Source organism: Erigeron canadensis, chromosome 6 (assembly GCF_010389155.1).
Source record: "Erigeron canadensis isolate Cc75 chromosome 6, C_canadensis_v1, whole genome shotgun sequence".
NCBI lineage: Eukaryota > Viridiplantae > Streptophyta > Magnoliopsida > Asterales > Asteraceae > Erigeron > Erigeron canadensis.
The window spans coordinates 41,324,424-41,352,109 of NC_057766.1; the positions used below are offsets into that span (position 1 = coordinate 41,324,424).

Here is a 27,686-nt window from a genome sequence, read left to right on the forward strand (position 1 = left end):
TGCGCAAAACCCCATTAGGGAATCAATGTTTTTATCCCATTTTGTCAACTGCAACGTTGTTTATTACTACTTAAGATGTACGGTTGTTTAATTTGTCATTTTTGATGTTATATGTAAATTTATTAATGGTCTTTTTGGTAACATCTGTGCCAATTGCAGCATCTTTTACTCTTAAAAGAAGATTAATATTTTTTTTTGTGTAGCTTCTCAATCAACATTTGCAATGTTGTGTCTTGTAAACTAATCACCTTTCGCAAATATGTAATTGTTAACCAATTTTTTTTATTTAGTAAATTACTAAATTAATAAGAAAGAAAGTGAAACAAGCTAGTTGTGCTTGTTTCTTTCGCTCAAATGATTCATCCTTAGAAAAAAATAATTATTCATCCTTACACTAGTGACTAGGTATTTTTTAATTAATACGAACAATATTAAAGAAACCATTAATTAACATGGATAGGTATTTTTTAATTAATACGAACAATATTAAAGAAACCATTAATTAACATGGATGATTGTTGATGCACGTTGATGTGACAACAACAACTTAGATTTGATCTGTCTTTTAGATTAAGACATTATGTTACTTTATGTCGTATCTATATATAGATACGACATAAAGTAACATAATGTCTTAATCTAAAAGACAGATCAAATCTAAGTTGCTGTTGTCACATCAACGTGCATCAACAAACTCCCCCTTGACAGCAGCACCTTCGATTTCTTCAGTCTTCAAAATCTGGTCATTCATCAAACAACAATCTTCTGCTATTTGCATGGATATCTTCATGTAAGCAAAGTTGAAGAATCTTACGATAACGGCTTTCTTCATGCTTCCAAAACGGCAAGAATGAACATTCTGTATCGTATAACTTCCTCAGATCATTTCTTGAGAAGGTCACCAACTGCATCGGATCATATACTCTTCTCAACAAAATCTTCTTCTTCGAGTCTGCATACATCTTCGCTTCACCAGAGTTTCGATCAATTTCCCAATTATCCATCTTGTCCAAGACGTCTTGTGCCCATTTCTTGGCAGGGACTTTGAGCAGGGACTTGACGTCATGTTGAACATACTCAACAGTTTTATCTGGCTTGACCACTCTTTTCTTCGGTCTTGGTTCAATCTTAAACTGCGGTTTGTCTGAATCTTTCATGTTCTTTCTCAACCAGAAATCATTACAAAGATTCTTACCGACAACATCAGCTAAACCATCATCACTTGGATTGATAATCCAATTATTTCCAAGTTCATGTAAGTCTTCTTCACATAAACTCCTGAAATGTCTCTTACACCAAGCTAAGTACTGACAACCTTCTGGTCTTTTAAGAACAAACAGCTTCAGTTCATCATCATAGAACCAACTCCAGATGATTGTCTTGTACTTTGCAGCATCTTTGTCTGAGATATGAGTCCAATACAAATTTGGTTTCCAAGTTTCCCTATCGACTATCCATTCATTAATTCTTCTCTCGGGCACATGTCGATCAACCACATGTAATGGATCATCATCTCTGAGAGGAACTGGAAAATCATTTGGACTGAATGGTCTTGTCAAGTTAATCTCATAATCAGAAGGAATCAATGCATCACCATTCTTAGCATATACAACAAAGTGTAAAACTTTAGTTTGGCTACTGAATGGAACTTGAAGCATTCTTTCCCGAACATCTGATCTCTTCAGATCTAACACCCTACTTTCTTCAATCGATGGATCTTCAGGAATTGAGTCCCAAACTTCATCAAACCCATAAGGCTTCTTGAATATGTTTAGGTTTGGTTCAGGAACAAATTCACCTTCCTCGAGCTCATCACCATCAAAGAATAAAACTGTATAATCTGGATTATCTATTAAGATTTACACAAAATGAACACCAGAATACAAAGAATAATCATGATAATTATAATAAAGATGAAATGTAATTGTATTGAAATAAGATAGATTACATTTACATGTCATAACTTATTACATACAATCGAATATACATTCTATCTAAATAATCTTTATCATAATCAAAATCAGAAACCTGAATCACGAGGAGCACCAGAAGGACCAGCATGAGAAGTATCACCTCCTGTCTCCCCCTCAATCTCTACACCCTTTCCTTTGTCTTCAACTGGGCGAGAATCATTCCTATCCCCAGCATTATCAGCATCATCATCGTCATTCTGACGTCTTTGTTGAACCGCTGACAATCTACAAATCTCTTCAGGAACTTCTCCCCCTTGATTCTTGACCCAGTTGATTAAGAATGTCAAGGCTGCTCGGGTATCGGAGAGATCAGACTCCAAAGAACGAACCTGAGTCTCCAGAAAATCAACACGACGAACAAGTGAAGAATCTGAAGGAAGTCTGTAGGATAAGGAAGGAGCCACCAGAGAATGCAATACTTGTGCTTGAGAAACAGCAGGAATAACAGCAGCAGTTGGTCTTGGAGGATCAGGAATTGCTACAGAAGTAGCTTCAGCAACACGTCTACGCTTAGTTCTGGTATACTTAAGATCAGTACCCCCTGTCCGTTTCACCGGACTAACCGAACTGGCTCTGTTCACGGGATCATCCATATCGTTAAAAATTCCAACCTGTCCGTTTCACCGGACTAACCGAACCTGGCTCTGATACCACTTGTGAATCCCTCGATAGCTACAGATCGCTCTCAAGATCGTCTATTGTTATGTCGTGAGTGCGGAATCCTCACGAGATAACTAGTTTGATTAGTTATCGTGTATAACGCTAATTATCAAGTAAATAATCAGCCGTATGATGCTATATTCGTTTCTATAAGCTATAGAACAAACTTAGTCACCTGGTGTATGTGTATGTCGAATGTGATTTTTCAATTTAGGGTATTCATTCGTATATATATGTTTCAGATCGAAACTGGGCTTGCTGGGCTTTGTTCTTACGAACTTAGCAGCCCGGCCCATGTAACGAAGTTAATCTTCGTTTGTACCAAACGAAGTTTATCTTTGTTTGCCTCTAACGAAGATATTCCTTATCTTTGTTAGATGTAAGACTTGGTTATATTCCTAAATGTTTCATCAACAAGGAATCCTAACACATATTATGTTTGTACTTGCATAACACATAACAAACATCATACATAACATATATATAACACCAAAACATGTAATCGATCATTACCAAAACATAAAGTCCATAATCTATCAATTACATATATATAGATTAACACGTTGGAAAACGTGTTTAAGCACGTTCCCGGATCGATTAACACGAGATCTATACAATCATAGATGTGCGGAATCCGTCTATGATCATCTTTAGGGTTAATTAATGATTATCATGATAAACACACACGAAGATAATAAGAACATGAGACAAACACGAAAATACTATCATTAATCATATGATTACTAGGTGAATCCGTATGAAAAACATCTACAATGGTTACGTATTACAATCATTGAGACGAATCGTGATAGTTTGAGCGGTATCTCGAGGTATAGATCTCTACCTCCAGAACCTAGTGAATGACTCTATGTTGCAACTAAAATCATCAACCTAAATTCGTGACCTAAGACTTATATTTATAGGCTGAACAAACGGACTAGGCTGTCAAATTCGTACAAACGGGCTGGGCCTTACTAACTTAATAGTTCTTACGAACTTAATCTTCGTAAGGCATATATGTACGAAGTTAATAGTTCTTACGAACTTAAACTTCGTAAGCATAATTGTACGAATTTCTCAGCCTTTTAGAATTATTGCATCGGACAACAAATTGTGCACTTTATGTGCTCTAACAAACTCCCCCTTGGCCGGTGCAATCAATTCTTCACAAACCGATATTAGTTATAGAAAGTCTAAATGAATAGCCTCCCCCTTAACTTGAGATATCGAATCTTCAATGTTGAGACTCGATCTTCTGAAACTGCAATCTGATCTTCAACCTGCAAAATCTCTATATCTTCATGAAAACTAACCAACCCAACACTTCTCGCTGTAGTTCTCCCCCTCAGTAGTAGCACCTCCAAATTAAACATCAGCAATCTTCCACCCTAGGATTTATTGCCGGAGACTCTGCTCGTCTTGCTTAATTGGCATGTAATGGCGGAGTTGAATTTCCAACAATCAACATCAAATCAATCAGCTCTTACAAAAATAAGAAACTCTGTAGCTTGAATCTCAAACTGTAGTATCATGAATCCTGTCTCAACTTAGCAGTGTCTGACTCTGTCTTGTATCTTCACAACTCTACCAATCACCCGAAGCCTTTCTAATCAGATATCCTCTTCAGTTGTATACGCTGCCATACATAAAAATCTTTATCTTCGTGACTGCTCCACTCAGTCACCTGATATCATCTCTATGTCTTGGAATATAGATAAGATTCAATCTTCAAATACTCAACAACAAGTAACCAGCTTCATTGCACCAACACTTCAACAGTTCAAACCGCTATATCAAAAAGATCAACTTCTAATAATACTCCAATAATAACATGATGATCTTCAAACTCGAACATTATAATACTTTAATCACCATCAACCGTTAAACTGAATGAATGAACAGAATAACCTTTGATCTTCAATAAATGTCGAGTAGTTCATATTTTTGCTTAGAAATACCGAGGATTGAAAGTTTTATCCCCTCATTTCTCTGCAAAAATCTTGAACTTCAGCATGTCTTAGGTATCTCCTATCCTGTATGAGGTTCCAAATGGCCTAGAGCATATAACAACTGCAAACTCTTCACCGGTAACAGGGTACACCATTTTCCCTCCAAATTGTCTGGGAAAAACACCTTTACGTGAAACATTGGTATTCACGTAAATTATTGAATCTAAGATGGTAGGAAAAATTTGATGATTGTCGAAATTTTGTGCCGAAATCGTGCCAAATATGCGTGAAAACGGATCAAAATTTTTCGACCATTACCAAATTTTGAATCTCGCGTAAAAATCCACTTCTAAGACCATAGAAGAAATTAAATTTTACTCGAGATTTCCCGCCTTTTTTTTTATACTACCCTGTTGTGTGCTTCCATGTAATTGATCTTCTGATGTTGAAACACACTGAACCTCTAAAGTAGCTTGAGAATATCTTCGTCGTCTGATAAGAACCATATACGAACTTGTCTCAGCTAGAACGACTATCTTTGTGATGACATCAACTCTCAGTTAAACTAACTTCTTGATGACATCAGCACGAACTTAGATGTTATCTTCGTAAGAACTAAGTCTGCATGAAACGAAGTTTAAGTTCGTAAGAACAACTAACTTCGTAAGTGCAATCTAACTTCGTAAGAACAAAGTTACTTTGCAACCAAATGCTAAGTTCGTAAGTGTAAGTTCATGAGGTGAAAAAGGTTAAGTTCGTGAGGTGTTTTTGGCTATTTTGGGTTAAGTTCGTAAGGTGAAGACCTCATCTGTACGAAGTTAAGACTTAAGTTCGTAAGAACAACTAACTTCGTAAGTTAAATTCGTTTCCTATCTTCGTGAGATGAACTTAGAACGAATTTAGCAGATCTGGTCTAAATTTTTCATCAAAAACCTAATTTTCAGATCTCGTTTGAGGAAATATCATCCTCCAAAGCTCTGATACCATGTTGGAAAACATGTTTAAGCACGTTCCCGGATTGATTAACACGAGATCTATACAATCATAGATGTGCGGAATCCGTCTATGATCGTCTTTAGGGTTAATTAATGATTATCATGATAAACACACACGAAGATAATAAGAACAGGAGATAAACACGAAAATACTATCATTAATCATATGATTACAAGGTGAATCCGTATGAAAAACATCTACAATGATTACGGATTACAATCATTGAGACGAATTGTGATAGTTTGAGCGGTATCTCGAGGTATAGATCTCTACCTCCAGAACCTAGTGAATGACTCTATGTTGCAACTAAAATCATCAACCTAAATTCGTGACCTAAGACTTATATTTATATGCTGAACAAACGGACTAGGCTGTCAAATTCGTACAAACGGGATGGGCCTTACTAACTTAATAGTTCTTACGAACTTAATCTTCGTAAGGCATATATGTACGAAGTTAATAGTTCTTACGAACTTAAACTTCGTAAGCATAATTGTACGAATTTCTCAGCCTTTTAAAATTATTGCATCGGACAACAAATTGTGCACTTTATGTGCTCTAACAATGATCAAATCATATAAGCTCACATCGCTCTCTTTTTCGTTTATTTTTTGTTCGATGTTATGGTAACATAATTTAAGCATGCGTATAATTGTTTATACACATGGATTTTGATGCTTTTTGGTTATTGATCTCATAAATAAATCCTCACTTTTTTCATTGTGCAAAAAGAGATAGATGTTAGTGTTTATCCTTCTTTTCTTGATAAGCGTCTAATGCATAAAGACGATGGTAAATCAGCAATTATCATTATTGTTGATGGTTTGAGTGGCAAACATTATTATTTATTATATTATTAAACTAGCTACAATTAAATTATAACGTTCACCAAAAAGTACTAGCTATGATGGAGAGTCATTCACACTACCACGTACGAAAACTCCCCAAACACATGTAATTTGAAACCTAGAATTTGGGAAATTTTCATGCATGAGAGTATTTGTGATAAAAGCATGTGGGATTGTGGGTATCTTAAAATGATTGTTTTCGTCCTTGTACCTCTCCACATGTGTCATATATAGTTCATATCATTTTCCGTATTACATATTTACATATGTGTTTTGAAAAAATATTCGACTTTGGCCTAAAGTCATTGAATATATCTATCTAACTATAAGCACTTTTCACTTTGTGTGTTTAAATTTCATATATTTTTGTTATATGCATATAGTGACATTTTATTTATAGCTACCGTGTACATTTGATGCCGGTAAATGGGTCGCAATTGAACTCGAGGGAGAGATGAGCCTCGTGTTCTACCCACGTTAATTTGTTATTTCTTCGATACATAATACTTTTTTGAAAGAAGTTTTTTTCTTTAAAATAAAATAAAAGTAAATTGTTAAAAGGGCCGGTGGAAGACCCTCCACAGGCTCTATTCCAACGTCTCTCTCAATCGTGCGACATATCATACCACAAAACGCATACCACACCCTATACCGCATCGCTATTATATTGACTATTAACACATACAACAAACAGTTATTGACTCATATAACCTGAATATGGGTAGTAAAATTTGACATTCGATAGTCAAAACTCATGGTTAGATAATAAATAATCACAATATGAATGGCTTATTACTTTTGGAAGAGGTCAAATATATAAACACTCTAGTAATTCAGTACTTGTGCGTGGCCTTCTTTTTATTTGAACTTATTCCGACTTTCAAAACATCAAAATCTATCAAATCCTAGTGAAAATAAGACAAATCATAAACTACAAAAAATGTTTGGTCAAATGTGTATATTCAAACTTCCTCAAGCTTCCAACAACCAATATGCAAAGAGTAATTTTATGAAGTTCCCTAAAATAAAGCAAGTCCCTTTACCAAACAAAAGACCAAAAGACAAATTCTATAATGCCACCATAAAAGCCAATTTTAGTTTCTTTCTTGTTTGGCTTCATCAACCCCTTTATGTGCTTTAGATACTGCTATATATTTTATCCGTTTCTTCAATTTTGTTTGATTAGGAGATACTTAAGGTATATGATTATTATGTGTTCAGAAATGAAAATAATGTAATTTTAAGTAACCGTATTTTTCCTGCTAAAATTACTTTAGGAGTACTGTGGTATTCACATGCAAAAATTTATATATATATTTTTTTGTTTTTGAAAGGGGTATGTTGTCTTAACTGTTTTCGTGTTAGAGAGCCCTTCACCCTCAATACCTAGTAAAAGAGATCGATCCTCCCAAGTCCCAACTTAACTGCTAGAATGCACGATATTTAGTTGAGATAAAACCATGCCCAATCTGCGAGACTTAAATATGGTTCAATGGAGTACTTTATTAGTGAAATTCCTTAAATGTCATTCTCATGTCTCGAAATTTAGACCTCCAGCATATAAAGTTGGTGTTCAACTACTAACCTATAATGGGAAGTAAAAAAATCTACTCGATTATTTTCATTGTTCCAATTTCTGTGGTAGAACAATCATATTTTAATATGATAACTATTTTTATAAAAGTTATTTTTTTTAGAACGGTATGTTAGTAGGTTAGTGATTTGAACCTAGCAGTGACATTTAAGTGAGCACTATGATAGAGGTTGGAATCTGAAAGTACCCATGGAGACTAAAGTTATGATAACACAGCTTCGCACATATCCGAAGAAGTAAATGCCCAAAATCATGAACAAGATTCAATCCAAACCAACATCTCTCTCACAAAAAAGGCTCAGATGACCACTTGATCTAAGCCAAGTCGTTTATATAATTCATATCTATTATGCACCCATGATGAATTTTTTTTAAATAAAATTAATATCTATTTTAACTAATCTGGTGTATTTCTTATACCCGCCGGTTTATTAGCCGAATAAACTTAAAAATATTTATTTATAAATAAAGTTTAAAGATTTTGTATATTTTGTTTATATGTATAGACTAAACATATATATTTTTAATTAGAACTAAAAGAAAATAAATATAAAAAATATATATATATATATTAGAGGAGTACGAGGGAGCAGTAATCACTGATCAGTGATCACAAGTTCACAACCGTCCAATTCAGAGGAGACAATTTAATCTTTGACTTTCCGTCACTGACCATTTCCGATGTGTCTACTTTCCCCCACACATGTATACATATAAATATATACTGTAATTACTAGTAGTATAGTATACTAACTTTTGTTTATTAATCAAATTCATTTTTTTTCTTTGCAAGGATTCAGATTTCAGTAAAGGAAAAAAAATTAGATTGAAAACGTACGGACAAAACGAGATACCAACCAGAGTGTTTTGTAAACCAATTTTTTTTACATATAGTAGTAAATATGATAGAATGCTATAATATATTTCATTTAATTAGCTGGTTACGAACGGGTTAATATACCGGCCATCTGGGCAAATTTCAATCAATTTAGGCCTTTCGATCAATCTGTGCGAATATTCTAAGCTTTAGCTTGAAATTAAAGTGTAAGCTATTTGATTTGTTGTATGCAATATAGTAATCTTTATTATGTACAATACCTTCTATAACGTGTTAGTCGAAACGACCATATATATAATATCCTGGTTAGGCGACATACATTTGAATCAACGCTTAATAACAAAAACCTCACCCGTTTAATCACTTATAAAGCGTTTAGCGTTAGGCGAAAGTAATAATATGTATGGCCTTGTTTCAGTGAATTGTTAATACTAGACATTTTTAATAAGAACATGCATGCCTAATTAACCTAACCTTCAAGATCTGCAGCTTTGTGCATGTCTATCAGTATCATCAAGATTACACAAAAAACCAAGCAGGAAAAACATTTGAATTAAAGAATTGGATCAAATCCTCAAAACTCTCCCATCCCCTTTCCTAAATTCAAAGCAATATATTATTAACACATTTTTCAACAAAAAACCTTATTTTCCTCCACTTACTTTCACTTTTAATATTAAATTAACCCTTAAACTGTACTATATAATGCACTAACACGTACACTGCATCTTTTCAGTTTAGAAGTACTACTGATCAAAAACAAAAATAGAAAAGACCCATTTTCAGAAATCTAAATATGGATGAGGGAATGTCAGGTTTTGGTCTGAAACCTAGTCGTGGTGGTAGCGGCGGCGCTAAGTGTGGTCGTTGGAACCCGACCAACGAACAAGTCAAAGTCCTGACTGACTTGTTTAGGTCGGGTTTACGAACTCCTAGCACTGATCAGATACAAAAAATATCTTCCCAGTTGAGTTTTTATGGGAAGATTGAGAGCAAAAATGTTTTTTATTGGTTTCAAAACCATAAAGCTAGGGAAAGACAAAAACGTCGTCGCGTTTATGTTGAGAATGATCAAAACGACTTAAATATTGCAAAACAACGTAAGTTTCATTTTATTTATATAGGGTACGTATAGTCTAATATGGTGTTTTGTTTTGTTATATGTTATGTTATGATTATTACTATGTTCAAAATGATTTATTGGTTTTTATTATTTATGAATAGATTTTGCTGATGTGACGGAGTCAGGGAGGGTGATAGAGACATTACAACTTTTTCCTGTGAACTCCCTTGCGTTCTCTGAACAAGCATCAGAGAAGGCAAGAGGGTACACAAATGATGAATGCAAAGAAAATACGTCACCATACACGACCATGTATACGTGTGGAACAGAAATGGAAAACCATTATCATCATCGACATCCATCACTAGATCTACGTTTAAGTTTCATGTGAACGAAAGAACGAATTAGTGATTAATCGATCATGGAAATCTTTGAACAAACAACATTATTGATCACATGTTCAGCTTGAATGATGTCGTTGTACTTGTTTTTCAGTTGTAATAACTACTACAAGTTGATCCTTGATTTGTTTTACAATGAAAAACATAACTAGTTAATTAGTTAGTAGGTGAAAAAACTAGCTAGTTGTAATATCTAAAGTCATATTGGTATGTAACTGGCCGGAGTTCTAAAATGATCTTTTGACTTGCTAATTAACTTTGGTGTACACGACGTACGATATATGTTGTTTTTCTTTATAAACGATTAAATGTCATTTTGCAAAGACTATTTTAGTCTTCAGATCTTTGTAACTCAAGATATATATGATCTTAAGTCATCTGAACGTATGATATGCTTAAATTCACAACTGAAAAGTGTTTCCGTGCGTTTTTGAGCATCAATATGTCAATATATATAAATCCGTGATACTTTCCAATGAAAGTCTATCATCATCCATGAGTGCTCTAATGAAACTTTTCAATCTATTTCCACATCCTTTATTACATTCTTAGATGTAACAACAATAGGACCGTCAAAGGCTCAGCATCAAGGTTTCGGATGTAGACGGGTATTCTTAGGTAGATATAGATTGAAAATATATCAGTACGTGTTTAGATTTTAAGAATTATTGGGCTAAACAATCTATCACCTAGCTAGCTTGTTAGTCGGGGTTATCAATGCAAGCTCAAATTCCTTATATTGGGCTTTCCTGATCTTTGATCTCATATATATGTAAGCCCATTAATATAGATTTTCTTTGAACACTGCAAGCCCATTAATATATATCAACACATCAATGTGAATTTACTTCTTTCATTTTCTTAATGAAAAATGGTGACCAGAACCAGACTTAGACCCTGACGGCCAGACTAGAAATAACTAATATTTAATTAACTTATTAAATATAAAGAAATTACTATAGAGTTTTTTCAATACCTAGATCAATAGAGTGCATTGAGAATTTGTAATATGGTCAACAATATTTTAATGTTCAAGGTCCTTAAAAAGCCCAAAAGCTCATGTGATAAAATGGTGGGCAAACAAAAAAAGGGCTAGGAAACCGAATTTGATCAAGACCGTTTCAGTTTTGGCCTAACCGGTCAGTTAGTAACCGGTTTATACTTCCGGTCGTTAAGACCGGTTAAATTACACGAGCAGTCGACCTCTATATACAGTATCCCAGTAGGCACAATATAACACAATCCAAAGCACCCACTGAGTTCAAATACTATTACAAGAGTCAATAGTAAGAAAGCGTATACACCAGCTGCAAAAACACTGGTGTATATCATAAATATAACCAATGCTGCTCGTATTAAAGTAGTAGAATGTATATGACAACTCTGGTATATATACATTAAATACCATAGTTCAGATAAGATATAGACTATAGAGTCTGATCCACATCTAAATTCGAATGCCATATGAATAGAAATAAAATTGGTTCAGCAGCTGTCTTAACTCGCACTACAAACTTCACTCCTCTATGATGGCCTACCAATGAGCTTACCCTATGCAACCTTGTATTGCCAACCCATGACCCATATCCCTTGTTGAGCTGGTTCATATTCAAGTATCCTAATGAAACCCTTTTAATCTGGTTCATCCACAATAAAGCCAAATTATCCCACTGAACCCCATCTGACCCGATCCCCTAATTTTTAAACCCTTAATTCATATGTATTTCACAATCCCAACTGGTTAGTGACCCAGAAGTCCAAAATGGTCCCTGTAACTTACCTTGACTTTTCAGTTTTACTTTGATGACCGACTATAAGATAGAGGCATGTCTACAAATAAATTGGGAAACCGCACTAGCTTTTGTACTACTGAATTTTTCTCATCTGGAATAAGCAAAAATTAGAATGTCAAGGTCAGGAATATTAAGGGATTACCCATAGCTACTTTTCGGCAGAGGTCACAAGTGCAGTGACCAATTAACCCAACTTTGCCGTATTTTAACTAATCGAAACCGGTTTGAAAACGACTTCTATGGTTGATAAAGTGATTTCAACATCATAATACAGTGATTACAGTACGTCAATAAACATTTAAATGTATTCAAAATGTCCAAAATTGGGTGTTGAAATAGCAGTAGATGTAAACATTATGTCCAACACTAACCAGTTTATGCAACATTGTACAAATAGTCATCTATCTAAATTATTGTAAACAACAACCTATCTGATATACATCAATAATCTTACCAGTAAACTAAACAAAGAAATCCCAAATCAAGTATCAAAGAGTATTTGCAAATCAGAATTTTATCTATCAATCTTCGTCTTCATCGTCATTAGGTCGAACAGATTGCTCAAACTCAGCCTCCATAATCACCCCATCCATAACATAGATAACCATTTCCCCCTTTCTTATATCTACCCGTTGTGATCGAACCCTATTAACTACAAGCATTCCGTCTACATCTTTTGATACATAAAGTTTAAATCCGGATAAAGAATCACACGTTGTCTCTTCATTATATGGTACAGATTCTGAAAGGATTTTCCACGGGACAACACTGAAGCTCAACACACGCGTAAGTATTGCATATGTATCATTTGCTTTCTCACCCACTAAACTATCGTTTACCCTTAATCTTAAATCGCGTTCAAATGCCATTTCTGATGGAACGAATACTGTAAACGAAAGATCTACGGGAAGCATTTCGATCATCATGCTACCGAACTTTCCTATAATGCCACTCTTATCTGGAAATTTGTTAACTTTTTTGACCTTGATTGAAGTCATCGAACCATTACTACTAAAAGATACATCTGGAAGCCGAAAAACCGAAAGGATCAAAACCAAAAAGCAAGAAACCGAAACGAAAACAGCAACAATCACAATTGGATCCTTTGATCGGATTCTTCTCATTTTCAAACACCTGATGAGAGCAACTAGATTGGGTACAAATTTGTATCTATCTTCTAATCTATTTTCTATTTACATAAACAAGCGATACTTCATTTGGTCGACAATTTTTAAGCAAACAGACAATTTTCAATTCTGGTATTACACATGAAATTGGATTAAAACAGAACCAATATAAAGACGCAATTCAATTGATATACATATACGTGCCCAAACAAGCTAGACTAAAAATGTAGTAGTATTACATATGGGAATTTTTGGTTTACCTCAAAGAGTTGCAGCGAGATTTCATTCATTTGCCAATTCACACAAGCAAATATGGATGGTATTAATTTAGGAAAGGTATTACAATTTCCAGGCAGGGTGGTGGTGACCAAAGATTGTGAATCTCAATGTCAAATTTTAAAGTCATGGGCCTTTGACTAGATAGCATACTTGACTTATACTCATCTTTTTTAGCCCAAAAGTCCAAACCCAAGTGTTTTATGGATACACTTTTTATTTATTTATATATTTTTTAGGAAGAATTTCATATATACTAAATATTAACAACCTAATTACATATATACCCAATCAAATTTAATAATTACATATTTCCCCAACTTTAAGTGAGATTTGATCATATATATCCACAAGCTTTCTAGACCATTATACTAATGCACACACTTAACGACGTTCAACCAAAGCTGAGTCTAATTGCTATCGACCTTCAGAAAACAGGATATAAATATATATACCCACTAATGTTATGCAACTTCACATGTAAAGCATCATATCACCTCTTGGTGTCACACTACTACGTGATTAGCATTTCAACTTCGTCAGCACTAATTGGAAGTGTTTCGAAGGTATAAACACGATGAAGATAAAATTAATCACAAAATAGACCATGAAACACATAAAGCATATAAACTATTATAAATAATCTACCATCCTAAAACAAGTAAATGTAAGAACGTGATGTTGTGTTTAACCAAGTTTAGATAACTTAGAGCAAAATTCACATGGATTCAGAAATAGACAACTACTATACATCTTCAATGGAAGCTTAACAAATATCATTATCTCAAACTGTGCGCAACGCAAGCCACAAAATTCAGTCATTAAAGTAGATCTCTTGTGCCACCACACTCTCAAGAAAGGAGAACGAACTAGAGATTGTTTAAAAACAATAAAATTGATGATTTGGATAGATATGATAGAATCTTCTTTAAAGTTGGGGAAATATGTAATTGTTAATTTTAGTTGGGTATATATGTAATTAGAGTGTTGATATGGGGTATATATGAAATTCTCCATATTTTTTATTTTATAAGAATGATAAATATAACCCCGATAGATTATAATTAATTTGTTTAGATATAAATAACGTTTGTATTTTAAAATTTATGAAAAGTTTTTAGTTGAAAATGATTACCCTAGTGATAAACAAATTATGTTTTTCTTAAAAGGTTTATATCTTAGACCGTATTAAATGACATGAAAACATTTATTTTGTGTTATGATTTATTCAACTATTCATCAAATATAATGAACTTTTAAATTTTGATAATTGGATTTATCTGATCAATTAAAAACTTACAAATTATCAACTTTCGTATTTGGTATTGAAATGTGACACCTTATCATGAGCACCCGAATAGTTTTAATATATTATCTAATTCAATAAGTTCCAAGTGTTTTTATTATTTAAATAATAGTCTAGTCATTCTAGCTAAAATTCTAATTACAAAGACTTTGACAATTAGGCATAAAAAAAAGAAAGAATTACGTCCGTCACAATTATAATATTGTACGAGTAGATACCAATCTGATTAGAAACCAATAATGATATAATAATAAGTTAACAACAATAATGGCTTGATTGAAGAGAAGGAAACTATATGTTAAATTAGGAAATAAATTACCATCATTATACAAACAAAGACTTGACCTTAAACACCAACAAAACATAAAATCAGCAACATAGTAAGTAAGCAATTAAGTACTTTTTTAACTATCAACAAACCAACTTAACAGTGCTCCCCTGAAGAAGTACAAGAAACATACTGCATAAACTCTTGATCCATTTCCAATTCCGCCATTGTTTCCGGACAAAGCACCACCTCCAAATCCACACTCCCACCACCTTCCTTCCCCGGAAACGCCGAGATCTTGCCGTCGAATTTATTCGCCCTGCCACTCCTTACCGCAACAGGTTTTCCCCACCCGAAATCGTTATCAAACATTGGAAACCTTGGCGAACTCCCCATTGTCAACATCGCTCCATCAAAATTCCCTAATGGAAAACACCGTGGATCCTGTTCCCAATTCTTAACAAAACGACGCACCGTCATGTCGTCGTGTGACAAAACATTCTTGTTCAATTGTTGAGCACACCATTTTAGATCATGCGACAGAACATCCCCTGCTGTTGCGTACGTTGGAATGCTTTGTATCGCGTTACCGAAATAAAGCGTCTCCAATTTTGGCTCCAGCCTGTGTCGACAATTCACTGCCATCCTAAACGTTGTCGTTTTAGAATTTGGGAATTTTCTCGCACGTGTCACTGCACGCCATAACAAAGCACATAAAGACTGGAAAGAAGAAATCTCGGGTTCTGTTTTCGAAACGACAGCGTTTCGTATCCAGTTACCAATTAACAGCGCGGTAACTTTTTCGTTAATCGGATCGTTACTCTGTTTTCCCATTACTTCAGCCGCGTTAATTTCTATAATTTTTTTCTTGTTAGTATAATCTTTTAGCTTCAAAATAGCATCTCTAGTAAAGCTAAATACTCTTTCAGATAAAGGCGCGTGTTCGTCGAAAGTGACTTTCGGGCCACCCGCGGGCACTTTAAGTACCGCGGGTGAAATAATAACGGACTGTCGGGTAAAACAGGGTTGTTTTGTGATCAATTTAACGCCTCGGCATACGTCAGCAAAGGTATTGATAAAGTTCCATAAGGAAGTTCCATCAACAACAGCATGATTAACCGAAAAACCGATAAACAAACCATCCTTAAGCTCAGTCACTTGAACAGCTAGCAACGGGTTAAAATGGCCTTCATAACTAACCATTCTGTCAAAGGCGAAAAACGACTTGACAGATTCAGGAACATGAATGGGTGAAAGGATGTCAGAGACAGAAAGATGAGTGGCATCAGCGTGCACGAATTGCGCGCCTGAATCGTTACAAGATATGTATACGTATCCGCTGGAATCGGTCACGAGTCGGCCCGCGAGAGGGGGGAAGTGAGTCAGGGTGGTGGAAAGACCGTTTTGGAGATGGGATACAAGGGTTGAAATTGGGAGGGGTGGGTCGAGAAAGAGGTTGCCTTTTTGGATGTAATGACAAGAAAGCATAGGGAGATCAGAGGTTGATAGTTTAAGGTAAGGAAGAGTGGATTTTGTTGATGGAAAAACAGTTGATTTTGAAATGATTTGAGTAGCGTGATGATCATCATTAGTAGTAGTAGTAGTTGGAGTAACCGTCATTTGGGTGGTTATTGGTTCACAAGGCATGATTAGTTTTGTTTGTTTGCTTGTTTGTATGTGAGTGTGAGAAATTTGAAAGGGGAGAAGGTGTTTAAATAGGTGAGGAGGATGTGAGTTGGGTTCATGAATATATGATTATGTGGTGTCTTTTTATAATTTAATTAAACATAGTTGATATTGGTTTTGAGTTGACTCCATGAAGTTATATTATTATTTCATATACTATTCTAATCTAATTCTAGAAATAAAGATACAGAATGACTAAAATCCGACTGGCTGGCACGTGTCTATCACAATTCACAGGGAGAGTGATATTCATATAACAAGTTTTAGCTATCTATAATAAGGGTACAATATTTATTGCGTAGTGTACAACTGTATCATGCAGAAATTGTTGTAGATGGTCAAAAGTGCGTTCTTTATAGTTTATACAGCATATCACTCCGTGGCGGAACCAGGATCTAAGGTGACCCGTAGCACAAAGTTTTTTTATTAGCCCCGTATCGCTGCAAAGTAACGATAACGCTTCGAGTATTACAATTTCTAGCATTTTATTTAAGGATTTTTCAGAATAATTATACTACAAAAATTTAATAACCCGTAGCCCGAGCTACCTCGGTTAAGTGTGGTTCTGTAAATATGTTATATTGATCTTCATGAACAAAATGTGGATGTCTTTTGTTATGATTAATGCGAAAAAGACATTTCATATGAATTCATTGTATATATCATCAAACAAAGAGATATTGATCGATATGCGCACTTGAATTAAATTTTGCACTTATTTACACAAGGCAAAGCAGTGTGACTTTACTTTTGATGATGTTTGATATAATCAGATGATATTTTATATTTCTAACATTTCATGACGGTTTAAATTTGATGGTGTGGATTCAACCCGTAATTCGTCGTACTTTAATATTTAAAACCTCAAATAATAGTTTCACAATGAATTTCTTAACAACATATGAGACATGTGATTTCATGGTTTTACACTTATCTTGGATATTCCCAGAGACACGTTGACCATAGAAAACACAACGAAGTATGGATTTCTCGACTACGTTTGAAATTTATATAAACTCAAGATATTACTTCATCTGTTTTATATTTAGTGTCTTAATTTGTATTTTGAAGTTTTTTTTTTTAAAGTTGATCACGAATATTTTTTTATGCTATATAACACTTGAAATTTATATGAATTGATTGAGTTTTAAATTTTCATTAGTACAATTTTTTTCAACTATTATATAATACAAATAAAGATATCTAAGATCACACTTTTTTTTTGAAAGGTGAATTTCGCTTGAGAACTTCGTGTCGCGATTCGACAGCGGAAAGTCTAGCATACGTTCTCTTAACCGGGTCCGTGCTAGAGAGCTTACTTGAAATAGAAATGTCTATTTCAAATACCCGATGGGGGAAAACCCCCCTACTAATCCGCCCAAAGGCATGACGATCAATAGGGATAAACCATGACCCCTCAGACTTGAACCTTGAGTATATCCAAGCCAAGCCTTCATAAAAAGGACTTCATATGTACTTTTCAAGCCTTGAACCCAAGATCTCCTGCTTGTAAGGCGGGTGCTCAACCACTTGAGTTAAGTAAAACACAAGTATTTTTTTTTTTTTGAAACATACTATAAAAAACTATCAAGATGTTAAAAAGCCAACAATTTTCTTGAAGGAATACAAGATTTTTTGTTATGGAATTTGTTTAGGAAAAGTCAAATATTTGATTTGGTTTGACGAAATTTTGAGTTCAAACCTTTTTGTGATCCAATGTTACATAAGTACAAAAAGGTTATTAATAAAGAAATGACAAGTAAATTTATGGACAAAAATTTGAGTATGTTGCAAACGAGGAAGGCAAAATGGCAACAAAGTGCGGCGGCCAATGACGGCATCCACAGTGATATAGGGATTCACCAAGAGCTTCTGTTATAAGAAATGATATATCTATAATATATTTTAGGCTTTTAACCATTTACAACATAAATATATATTTTATTACACATTGTACAGTTATGTAAAACATGCATTGTTGTAGATAATTAAAATTTGTTGTAGATATATCACTCTTTTTCTGTTATATAGGCATATAGATTCTTGGGGCCTGTTCTATACATATATTTCTATTTTTAGAAATGGATTATAATTAAATTAATAAAAACATTATGTCACTTTGAAAAGCCGTTTTAGATATTTTTGGTCACAAAAAATATTCCAAATCACCTCTTTTTTCAAGGATAGGCCGTTAAATAGGTTATGTGTATATCATACGTGTGTATCTATGGCGGTGTATAAATAAAAAACAAATGAAATGGTGTCGTAAGGAGAAGACACGTATAGCTAAAAAATTTTGTGATGAGATATGGAGCTTTTTATCCTTGGATTTAATCTCTAACAATAATAAAAAATTTAACTATAATATTTGAGCTATCTTAATACTCGTAGTTAGAGTAAAAGTGTACAACTAATTATTCGTAACAAAAAAAAAAAAAAAACATAAAACTTTGTAATTGTAATCGTAAATATATAAATAAGTACTTTAAAATATGTGTTACAAACGCTGGAATATTGTTTTAAGATACAAAGTAGTATATAACGTACGTTTACATGTTACTTTAGTTATAGTTTATGTATTACTCCGTATTTAAATAGGGAATGTAATATATTAGTGAGATTTGAATAAGTAAATGAGATTAGGTAAATATCATGGAAGATATGTTGTGGGTCGAAAGTTCGGAAATGGATCTTCCTTGGAGCACTCATTGCCCGTATCCGTGTCCTTGTCACCCCATACTGAAACCTCAATATCCAACCCCTTCTCCCATAAACATAAACATTAAACAATAAAGACATGTGCATTTAATTAATTAAAATTCTTTATATCCATTCTCCCTTCCGATTTTATGTTTTGTTTTGTCACAAAATATATTTTATATTAGAAAATAAGATAAAAATGATAAGTTTAGTTTTAATTCTAGACATCATTTGATAAGAAAAGAAACAAAGACGAGATAATCATTTTGTTAATATGCAATGCCATAATTATCTTTTTCCTAAAGATTTAAATTTTTTTTCAACAAAATCTTAGTATTAAGGATTCAGAGAGTATTATTTAAAAAACAGTTTTAAATAAATATAAATATAAATATATGTATATATATATACATTGGGGTTGGGTATTGTAAACACGTATTGAAGTAAAACAATTATGACAAGATCTTGATTCTTTAATCATAATGGTTAAGTTGATGCACGATGATTTACATGATGCACAATGATTTTCAGTTAAAAGAAACCGATTGTTTTACTTTAATACTTATTTTATTTTACCAAAAACCTATATACATTTATTTACATATCTTTCTTGGCAAATACGGAGTAGAATATTAGTATATCGTATCAATTTCTCAATATTTTATATTGTAAACAACGTTCGAAAATATTAATGAAATATGAAGTGGAAAGTTATATTACTATGAGATCGAAAAATTTCACGTATAGACTGATTATAACTAATCTCCTCTATCTTAGCTTACTTTAAATTACATGTTAAAGCAACACTTTAGCTCCAACTGGGTATCGTTTGTATCGATACATTAATGCCCTTAATTTACATATTATTTATCTTATAATTTATAATACCTTATAAAAAAAATCTATCTTTTAAAAATCTCAAATAAGAAATTAAACTACCTAAAACGTTTATCCTCTTTATTTATTAATCTAAACATCTCCACTTAATATATTTATAAAATTTTTAATGAAATAAATTACAACCTAAATCCTTCGATTTTTAATATAACTACGTTACCCCCTTTAACATTAATTACTTTTACATTAACCATCATACCATTCCCAATTTCCCGTCCTCACCACCCGTTACCACCACCAACTGTCGCTGTCACCACCACCCCCGAGCTATTACCATCCCCGTTACATTGGTGGACATAACTCGTAATAGCTAAACTGGTTACAATATATAAATTCTTAGTTTAAAATGGTTTAATTTAGTTACCTGATACGATAATAATAACTCGTATTTAAATGTTTTTTCATATAACTGATCACTATGTAAGTTACATATAGTGGAGTTGAAATATAATAATAATAATAATAATAATAATAATAATAATAATAATAATAATAATAATAATAATAATAATAATAATAATAATAATAATACTGACGGGCGCATTCTAAGGGATTTGATGGAACTTTCTTTTAGAAAGTAGATGACCAAATTTTAAATAAGATTTAATCAAGAAACAACTCAAGATTGTCTGCACAGATATTTTAGATAAATATTATACAAAGAAATTTAATCATATGTGTTAATTTGCAGCAATACTTATATGTTAAGGTGCTAGCTTGCTGTGCTGTTGTCTTCACACCCGAAGAAATCCATGTGTACGTTTAGTAAGTTTAGGCAGCAAACGGATATCTTTTACTAAGTAAGTTACATCACGAATCATTTACCCAGTGACGGCTTAAGGTTTTTTGAAGCCTCAAACGGTATCAATTTTTGAGGTCTAGTTCATTACCATATAAATTAGAGTAAAAGAGAAAAGCAGAAAAAAAAGTAACTCGATTTTTATTATAAACTACTAGTAATAAATAAGATATGGATGTTGATACCTAAACCAATAAGGGCGTTACTATAATACAAATTATATATTGTAGTTAGTCCAAAATCCAAACATTAAGTCGAATATACAAAATATTGAGGCCTCAAAAATTTGGGGGCTTAAAGCGACCGTCTAATTCCATAGTACTGTTGAGCCACCTCTGCATTTACCCATATTTTATTTTAATAACATTGAGCGTGTTTATGAACAGTAATTGTTCATAAGCACATATTAATATTAATAGTTTTTCTGCTAACTCATAAAAATAGAATACTTTTGGTTGGGTGGTTTTCCTTTGCTCCTGTTACACCATTCATCATGTGTTTGAGTTACACTTCCACCATATTTTTTACTTTTTTGTTTTTGTCTTTTCAGAGGATATTGACTTATCATTGCACTGCCACGTGTATTTACTGGGTTAATATCATATGGTTTGTCACCACAATTATGCCACCTGTTTACTTCTTTTTTTCATCCTTTTTATCTCTTTTCCTCTACCCTGTAATTCTCATACCAAAAAAAAAATCACCCCAATTATATCTTTTATCTCATCTGAAACAGTAATATTAGGTAAAAAAATTTTATCTTATGAAATTTGATGTTTGTTGATTAACACAACAAATGAAATCTCACTTGCCATTGTTTACTTCTATTATATATAAGTGAGATATCACAAAAAGGTTTTACAATGAGCAATTTATATGACTAATTAACTGAAATTATAAAATTTCTGAATTACATCATATTTCCATTTGTTCCATTAAAAATGTTATTTTAAAATTTTTAAAGTCTTTGTTTTTTAAATTTGAGTTTAAATATATATAATCTTTTGTTATATACTACGAGTACTTGATAAAAATCAAAGTAAAAAAAAAAACTTTAAATATTCTAAACATGATTTATAATGACATGTAAGGGATAAAATAAACGTATTTGTACTAATTTCTAATTAAGGCCGGATTAATTATGTTGTGACTATTAGTACTATGTTATTACTTTTTTTTTTTTTTCTAACGACAATACTATATATATATATATATATTTTACATTACAATACTATATATGTTACTAATGAAGGACAAAAGTCAAGCACTTATTACAACTTGCCCAATGTAAAATTGAGACCCGATGAATATCTTTCTATCTCAATAGTGTTTCACCGATTTTGTATAAAACGATTGATATTCCATGAAAGGTTAAGATCAACATAACAATGTTTTCTTATTATGGTGATGATCGAGCATGTATAACGTATTATTTTCTAAAGATTTGACTTGATTGAAATGATAACAGATTCTTACTTACAAAGTATAATGTAGGTTCATGTTTTTATGATTTATATTGGCGTTTATATACTTTGGAATAACAAAAAGATAATTACAGAAAGAATTGATACTTAATGTGACACCATTGTCTAGATGAGGACAAATATGAACCATGAATGTAAGATCGATTTGATTAAACAATCTCTAGATTGGTTGTATCATATATATGTTCGAATTTTTTTTTCTTCTTTTTTGATTTTAATTTGGTTCGCGATCGATTTGACTTATTAGATGAATTTGACTTTAACTTGGACGACATGTCATCCAATATATTTTCTTCTTTTTTCTAATTTGGTTCCAAATTATTCAGAATTGCCTACCCATTTACTGCATGCCTAACTAATTATATCGTCCAATTTGATTAATCACATAATAACTAAAGTAACTACCCACAATGTCGTCTTTCATGAGTTAGGAATGAACCAAAAACCCGAGCCCGACCCAAAACTGAACCGAACTGACCCGCCCGAAGCCCTAAAGGGCCAGGTCACGGGCTTGTTCTTAAAGGAAACTCGTGACCTGCACGAACCCGAATCTTCACTGGCCAAGTCACGATTCCGTTTTTCATGCTCTCTCGGGTTACGGGTTATCCCGGTTTGGGCCGAGTCGGGCCGTTTCCCTTTTCATGACATGAGTTTTAGATCCAATACTGTCGACGCTGTATGTGGGAGGTTGAAATGTAGATGGTCTTACCAAAAATAAAAAAGAAATCACATAATATTTATGTTAACTTAAAGTATGAAAAATGATTTGTGTGTATATATATACATATCTTATCTTATAAAACATTATTAGAACGATTGCTTAATTAACTTGCCTAATATGATACTTAAAAATTGTACACTTTGAGCTGTTCGTCAATTTCTCAATACAAACAGATTTCTATTTTCAAATAATGGGCATATATATTTCGAATAAATATAGAGAATAAATTAATCTTGATATATAGCTAGAAAATAAATTATATACTCGTATAGAACAAAAGTGCAAGTTTCCTTAAAAGGTACGAGTAATATATACATTTTTCATGAACGACCAAATAACACAATCGTCAATGTATTTTGTAAGAAAGGACCCGTTCACAAAAGTCATTGCTTAGCTGGCATATTCAGCCGCACGAGAAGTGTTTAGTTGGATCACAAAATTAATCCATGACCCGCAAATATTTGAAAAGCGTCACTAAAAGTGTTTGTACATGTATTTAGAGGAACTGCTCGAATACTTAGAAACCGGTTTCAGGTCTGTAAATGTGTTTTCTGATCCAAGTGAATAGTTCATGTAAAACTTTTAATGACACCAAATCACCTTAGCAATTAACTAATGTAAAATGATAATGACAGTCTTAACTGTTTTCAATAATAACTTATTACATTCATAAAAAATAATACTTTATATATCAATTATTACCGCCCCTTGATCGAATTTTCGCATGATAAGATACAAATTTTAATGCATTAAATTAACTAATACTGACAGCTCTAAAGGTTGCTATTAACAAAACTCTTGACTAATTACTCAATTATTATAATGCGTTATTAAAAAAAAATGGTTTGAAAGCGATATTTCTTATATGATTGATCGATCTTTTATTATGTAATCCTTTAAAATAATATACATGAAGAAAATGTTAAATTCGGCATTTAAGGCTTAACGTGCATAAAATATTTTGAATTTTTATATTAAAAATTTACCTCCTAAATATTATGATAAGTGTAAAAACTATACGATGTAGCTTAATTATTTGTTTAACAAAACCATATAAAATATGAGTTCCTTTCTTCAAAATTATCAATGAGCATAATTAAGTATGACTAGTACGTTGAAATGTTAAAATTAATAACGGAGATTTACGTGATTGCATTGGCTGTCATTCCATTAATCTGAAAAAGGTCGGTTTGGTTAATTTGTATGCTCTGTAATCTTATTAACAAATATAGAATGGTCGGTTTATTAATTATACATGTCTTAATAAATAATCAACTGATAACCGCCTTTTCTGATTTGTCGGCGCCCATGCACATACACAGCTAGCTAAGCTATATTTCGTTGACTTAAATAACTAACTACAAAACTATATCAATGCTTCGTTGTTCTTATTAATTACTCTTAATTTGATATCTAATCACTTGGTTGTTAACTACCTACCAAATTCTCCTTAAATTAAGTTATACTACTGTACTTCTTATAATTTACACTCATTTGAGTCATTTCTACTACACACTCATCGTTTTTAAGGAGAAGTTAATTAAGTTTAAAAGGTATGTATTTACTCTAATTTGTTCTTCATTGAAATTATCCATCTATGTATTGTCAATATATATATACATGTTTGATTGATTTCTATAATCGATTAGTATTTATCTTTGGTTATGATAACCTTCATATTCACTCAAGTATTTCACCACCTCGTGTCCTCGATCAGTTATAAAAGTGTAATTTTAATGTTTTATTTTTTGTGTCAAATTTTGAGGATCAACGATTGTTTTCTTGAAACGTACGTACGTACCCCCTTATTTTAATTAGTCTTAAACGTACACACGAGACACGTACACTACCCTTTAATTACAAAGTAGTTCGTCGATATGATCAATTATATTTTCTTTTGATTAATGCATCCGCCGTACGGTCGAATTAAACAAATGCTTATGTCGTTTTACAACATACAAAGTTACAAAGCAATAATGCTTAAATATTCATGAATTTTTCATTGTAATTAAACATAAGGTTGTTGGCCCGTCATGAAGAGTACGTTGTGTATGGTAGACAACCTATTTTAATATTTGATAACTTAATAAAATTAATTATCTTTCATATTAAGGCTATCTCCAATGTTAAGGACGTCCTTAGGCGTCCTTGAGCTGCCACATCATATCCTTACAAATCCTTATAAATTCTTAAAATCCTATAATTTTATCTCCAACCATACAAACATCCTTACATATCCTTTAACCCCACTAAAAATAAAAATAATATAAGTAAGGGCACCTAAGGGCATGCCCTTGAGTAAGGGTATGCATCAAAATATCTTTAGTTTTGAAAAAGCTTCAACCGCAAAGGATATCCAAGGGCACCTAAGGGCACCCAAAGATACCCAAAAACATACCCATTGGAGATAGTCTAAGTATAATGAGAATTTAATATAAAGTACTTTATTACTAGATAGATATGGAATAAATTAAGACATATTCATGGTATTTATAGCTAAAAACAATGGATACGTGTGCGTAGGTTGCATCATCGTAAAATAGACTATAACATTTCTATTCTAATAAAATACAAGTCAACTTTCAAATTCAGTTTGTTTTCATTATATTGTAATTAAATATAATATAGATCCCTAACGAACTGGAAAAGAGTTTTTTTAGGCTATCGGGCCAAAAAAGAAATGTTAATTTTCCTATATTATTTTGATTAAAAACTCTTTTGATTAGATATCAAATGGTATCATATATGTAATCTTAGTACATAATCATATACAGTCCTATATTATTTTTGCAAAAGATAACCTAATATATATCAGTCTTATCATTTCGTTTTTAATTATCACACCCTTCATATTACAAAGTTTCTTCATCAATAAAAAAAAACAACACATGCATAGTTAAGATAGTTAAATAATGACCTAATCAAGTTTAAATGGTTGAAGTTATATATCATATGCATGCATTCAATAATGAAGAGGAATTATAGTTCATACGTATATATAATAGCAGTTGATATTACAAACTCCAAACCAATTATTTTGCAACACAAAAAGATAAGTCTCGTGCAGTATATAAAATTCCAATAGAACGAAGTACATATAATAGTAGTATTTACACCCTTACGTATGCAGTCCTTGAATAGCGCGCAAACTAATGATATACGGAGTAATATATGTTTTTCTTCGAACCGGCCCGGCCGAACCCTATAACTACGAAATAATAATATTGTTTAGTAGCAGTTGAGGTCGGATTCCCTAATGCTTACGTTCTTTGAACCAAGACCAGCTATAGCTAGTCGCTAGTCACCATATAGCTAAACCTATATATCTGATCCCTAAATTAAACTCACCAGCCAAGATGCTTGCTTAAGTTCAGTTGTATTAATTAATTAAGTCCCCTTTATCTTTTCCTTTTTTTTTTTTTTGGCCAATGATGGTCGGCCAGTTAGTGACCATAGACACTCTCGCTTTTACCAAAGTTCTTTGATCATTAGGGATGATAAACTTTGAGATTTTTCTCTATGAATACTTGTAACGGCTCATAGTCAATATCTCTTTGTCTTTGGTACCTGCAAAGGATTCGCCATTATACAGTACCCCAGCCAAGGTTTCTGAGGTCTCACCGTCAGGCAGCGTTGCAGCGTCGCTAGTTTGAGAGGAAAAATTTCTCTATAAGACTAAGGAGTTCCCACGCATTTACCCGTTATTTAACTATACTTTCATCCATCAGGTACGAAAGAGATATATGATGTATCAACCTCAGCAAGTTGAATATCATTTAGCTAATATGTCTATATTGTAACAATAAAATGCTAATTGTTTTTTACCATTCTCCAATTTAAGTACTACGTCTGGCCATACATATAGTAGCGAGTCTTGAATTTTCAAGGGATGAGATTCTCTCAAGTTGACTAACGGTTATATTAGCCAAATCTTGTCCATTGAATTAAAATTAATGGTTAAAATTCAAAGTCCATCTTTAAATTTTGACCTTTGATTTTAATTCAATGGTCAAGATGTTTCAAAGTTAACCAATCAAATTGACACATAAAACTTTAAGATTGCTAGACCAAAACAAATGATGTCGGAAGGCCTTTAAGTTGGTTATTAGTTTATTACAGTTAACCAAAGCAAGAAGACATTGTCTTGTAAATGATGATCAGGGGTACTGCGATACACTTGCTTTTGTGCAATCTTTATGGCACAGGGTAGCACCACCAGACAAAAATCAATCCGATCAATGCATTTACGGCGACGTCGCCGTTAATACTCTGACACTGACAGGGGGTCCGCTATTTTCTCTATCAGA

At 32.8% G+C, this 27,686-nt stretch overlaps 3 protein-coding genes across 3 annotated transcripts; 1 reads left to right on the plus strand and 2 right to left on the minus strand.

Moving 5' to 3' along the window:
* Positions 1-9,645: 9,645 nt before the first annotated feature.
* On the plus strand, positions 9,646-10,312 carry LOC122606299 (WUSCHEL-related homeobox 5-like). Its single transcript, XM_043779255.1, has 2 exons — positions 9,646-9,958; positions 10,083-10,312. Exons 1-2 carry the CDS (start codon positions 9,655-9,657, stop codon positions 10,310-10,312), a joined length of 534 nt encoding a protein of 177 aa, XP_043635190.1. The 5' UTR covers positions 9,646-9,654.
* Positions 10,313-12,402: 2,090 nt separating this feature from the next.
* LOC122606026 lies at positions 12,403-13,625 on the minus strand. Its single transcript, XM_043778995.1, has 2 exons — positions 13,503-13,625; positions 12,403-13,249 (listed from the first exon to the last, which is right to left on the minus strand). The coding sequence occupies exons 1-2, from the start codon at positions 13,526-13,528 to the stop codon at positions 12,637-12,639; spliced, it is 639 nt and encodes a 212-aa protein (XP_043634930.1). The 5' UTR covers positions 13,529-13,625; the 3' UTR covers positions 12,403-12,636.
* A 1,475-nt stretch (positions 13,626-15,100) lies between these two features.
* LOC122602941 (protein ENHANCED PSEUDOMONAS SUSCEPTIBILITY 1) lies at positions 15,101-16,784 on the minus strand. Its single transcript, XM_043775554.1, has one exon. The coding sequence runs from the start codon at positions 16,737-16,739 to the stop codon at positions 15,249-15,251; it is 1,491 nt and encodes a 496-aa protein (XP_043631489.1). The 5' UTR covers positions 16,740-16,784; the 3' UTR covers positions 15,101-15,248.
* Positions 16,785-27,686: the final 10,902 nt, after the last annotated feature.

Bases quoted from the DNA above. Each gene is read 5' to 3' on its own strand.
- LOC122602941 (XM_043775554.1), bottom strand. From the start codon at position 16,739: ATGCCTTGTGAACCAATAACCACCCAAATGACGGTTACTCCAACTACT.
- LOC122606299 (XM_043779255.1), top strand. From the start codon at position 9,655: ATGGATGAGGGAATGTCAGGTTTTGGTCTGAAACCTAGTCGTGGTGGT. The intron at 9,959-10,082 runs GTAAGTTTCATT...ATTTATGAATAG, and splicing joins CTTAAATATTGCAAAACAAC to ATTTTGCTGATGTGACGGAG.
- LOC122606026 (XM_043778995.1), bottom strand. From the start codon at position 13,528: ATGAAATCTCGCTGCAACTCTTTGAG. The intron at 13,250-13,502 runs GTAAACCAAAAA...TGCTCTCATCAG, and splicing joins TCTCGCTGCAACTCTTTGAG to GTGTTTGAAAATGAGAAGAA.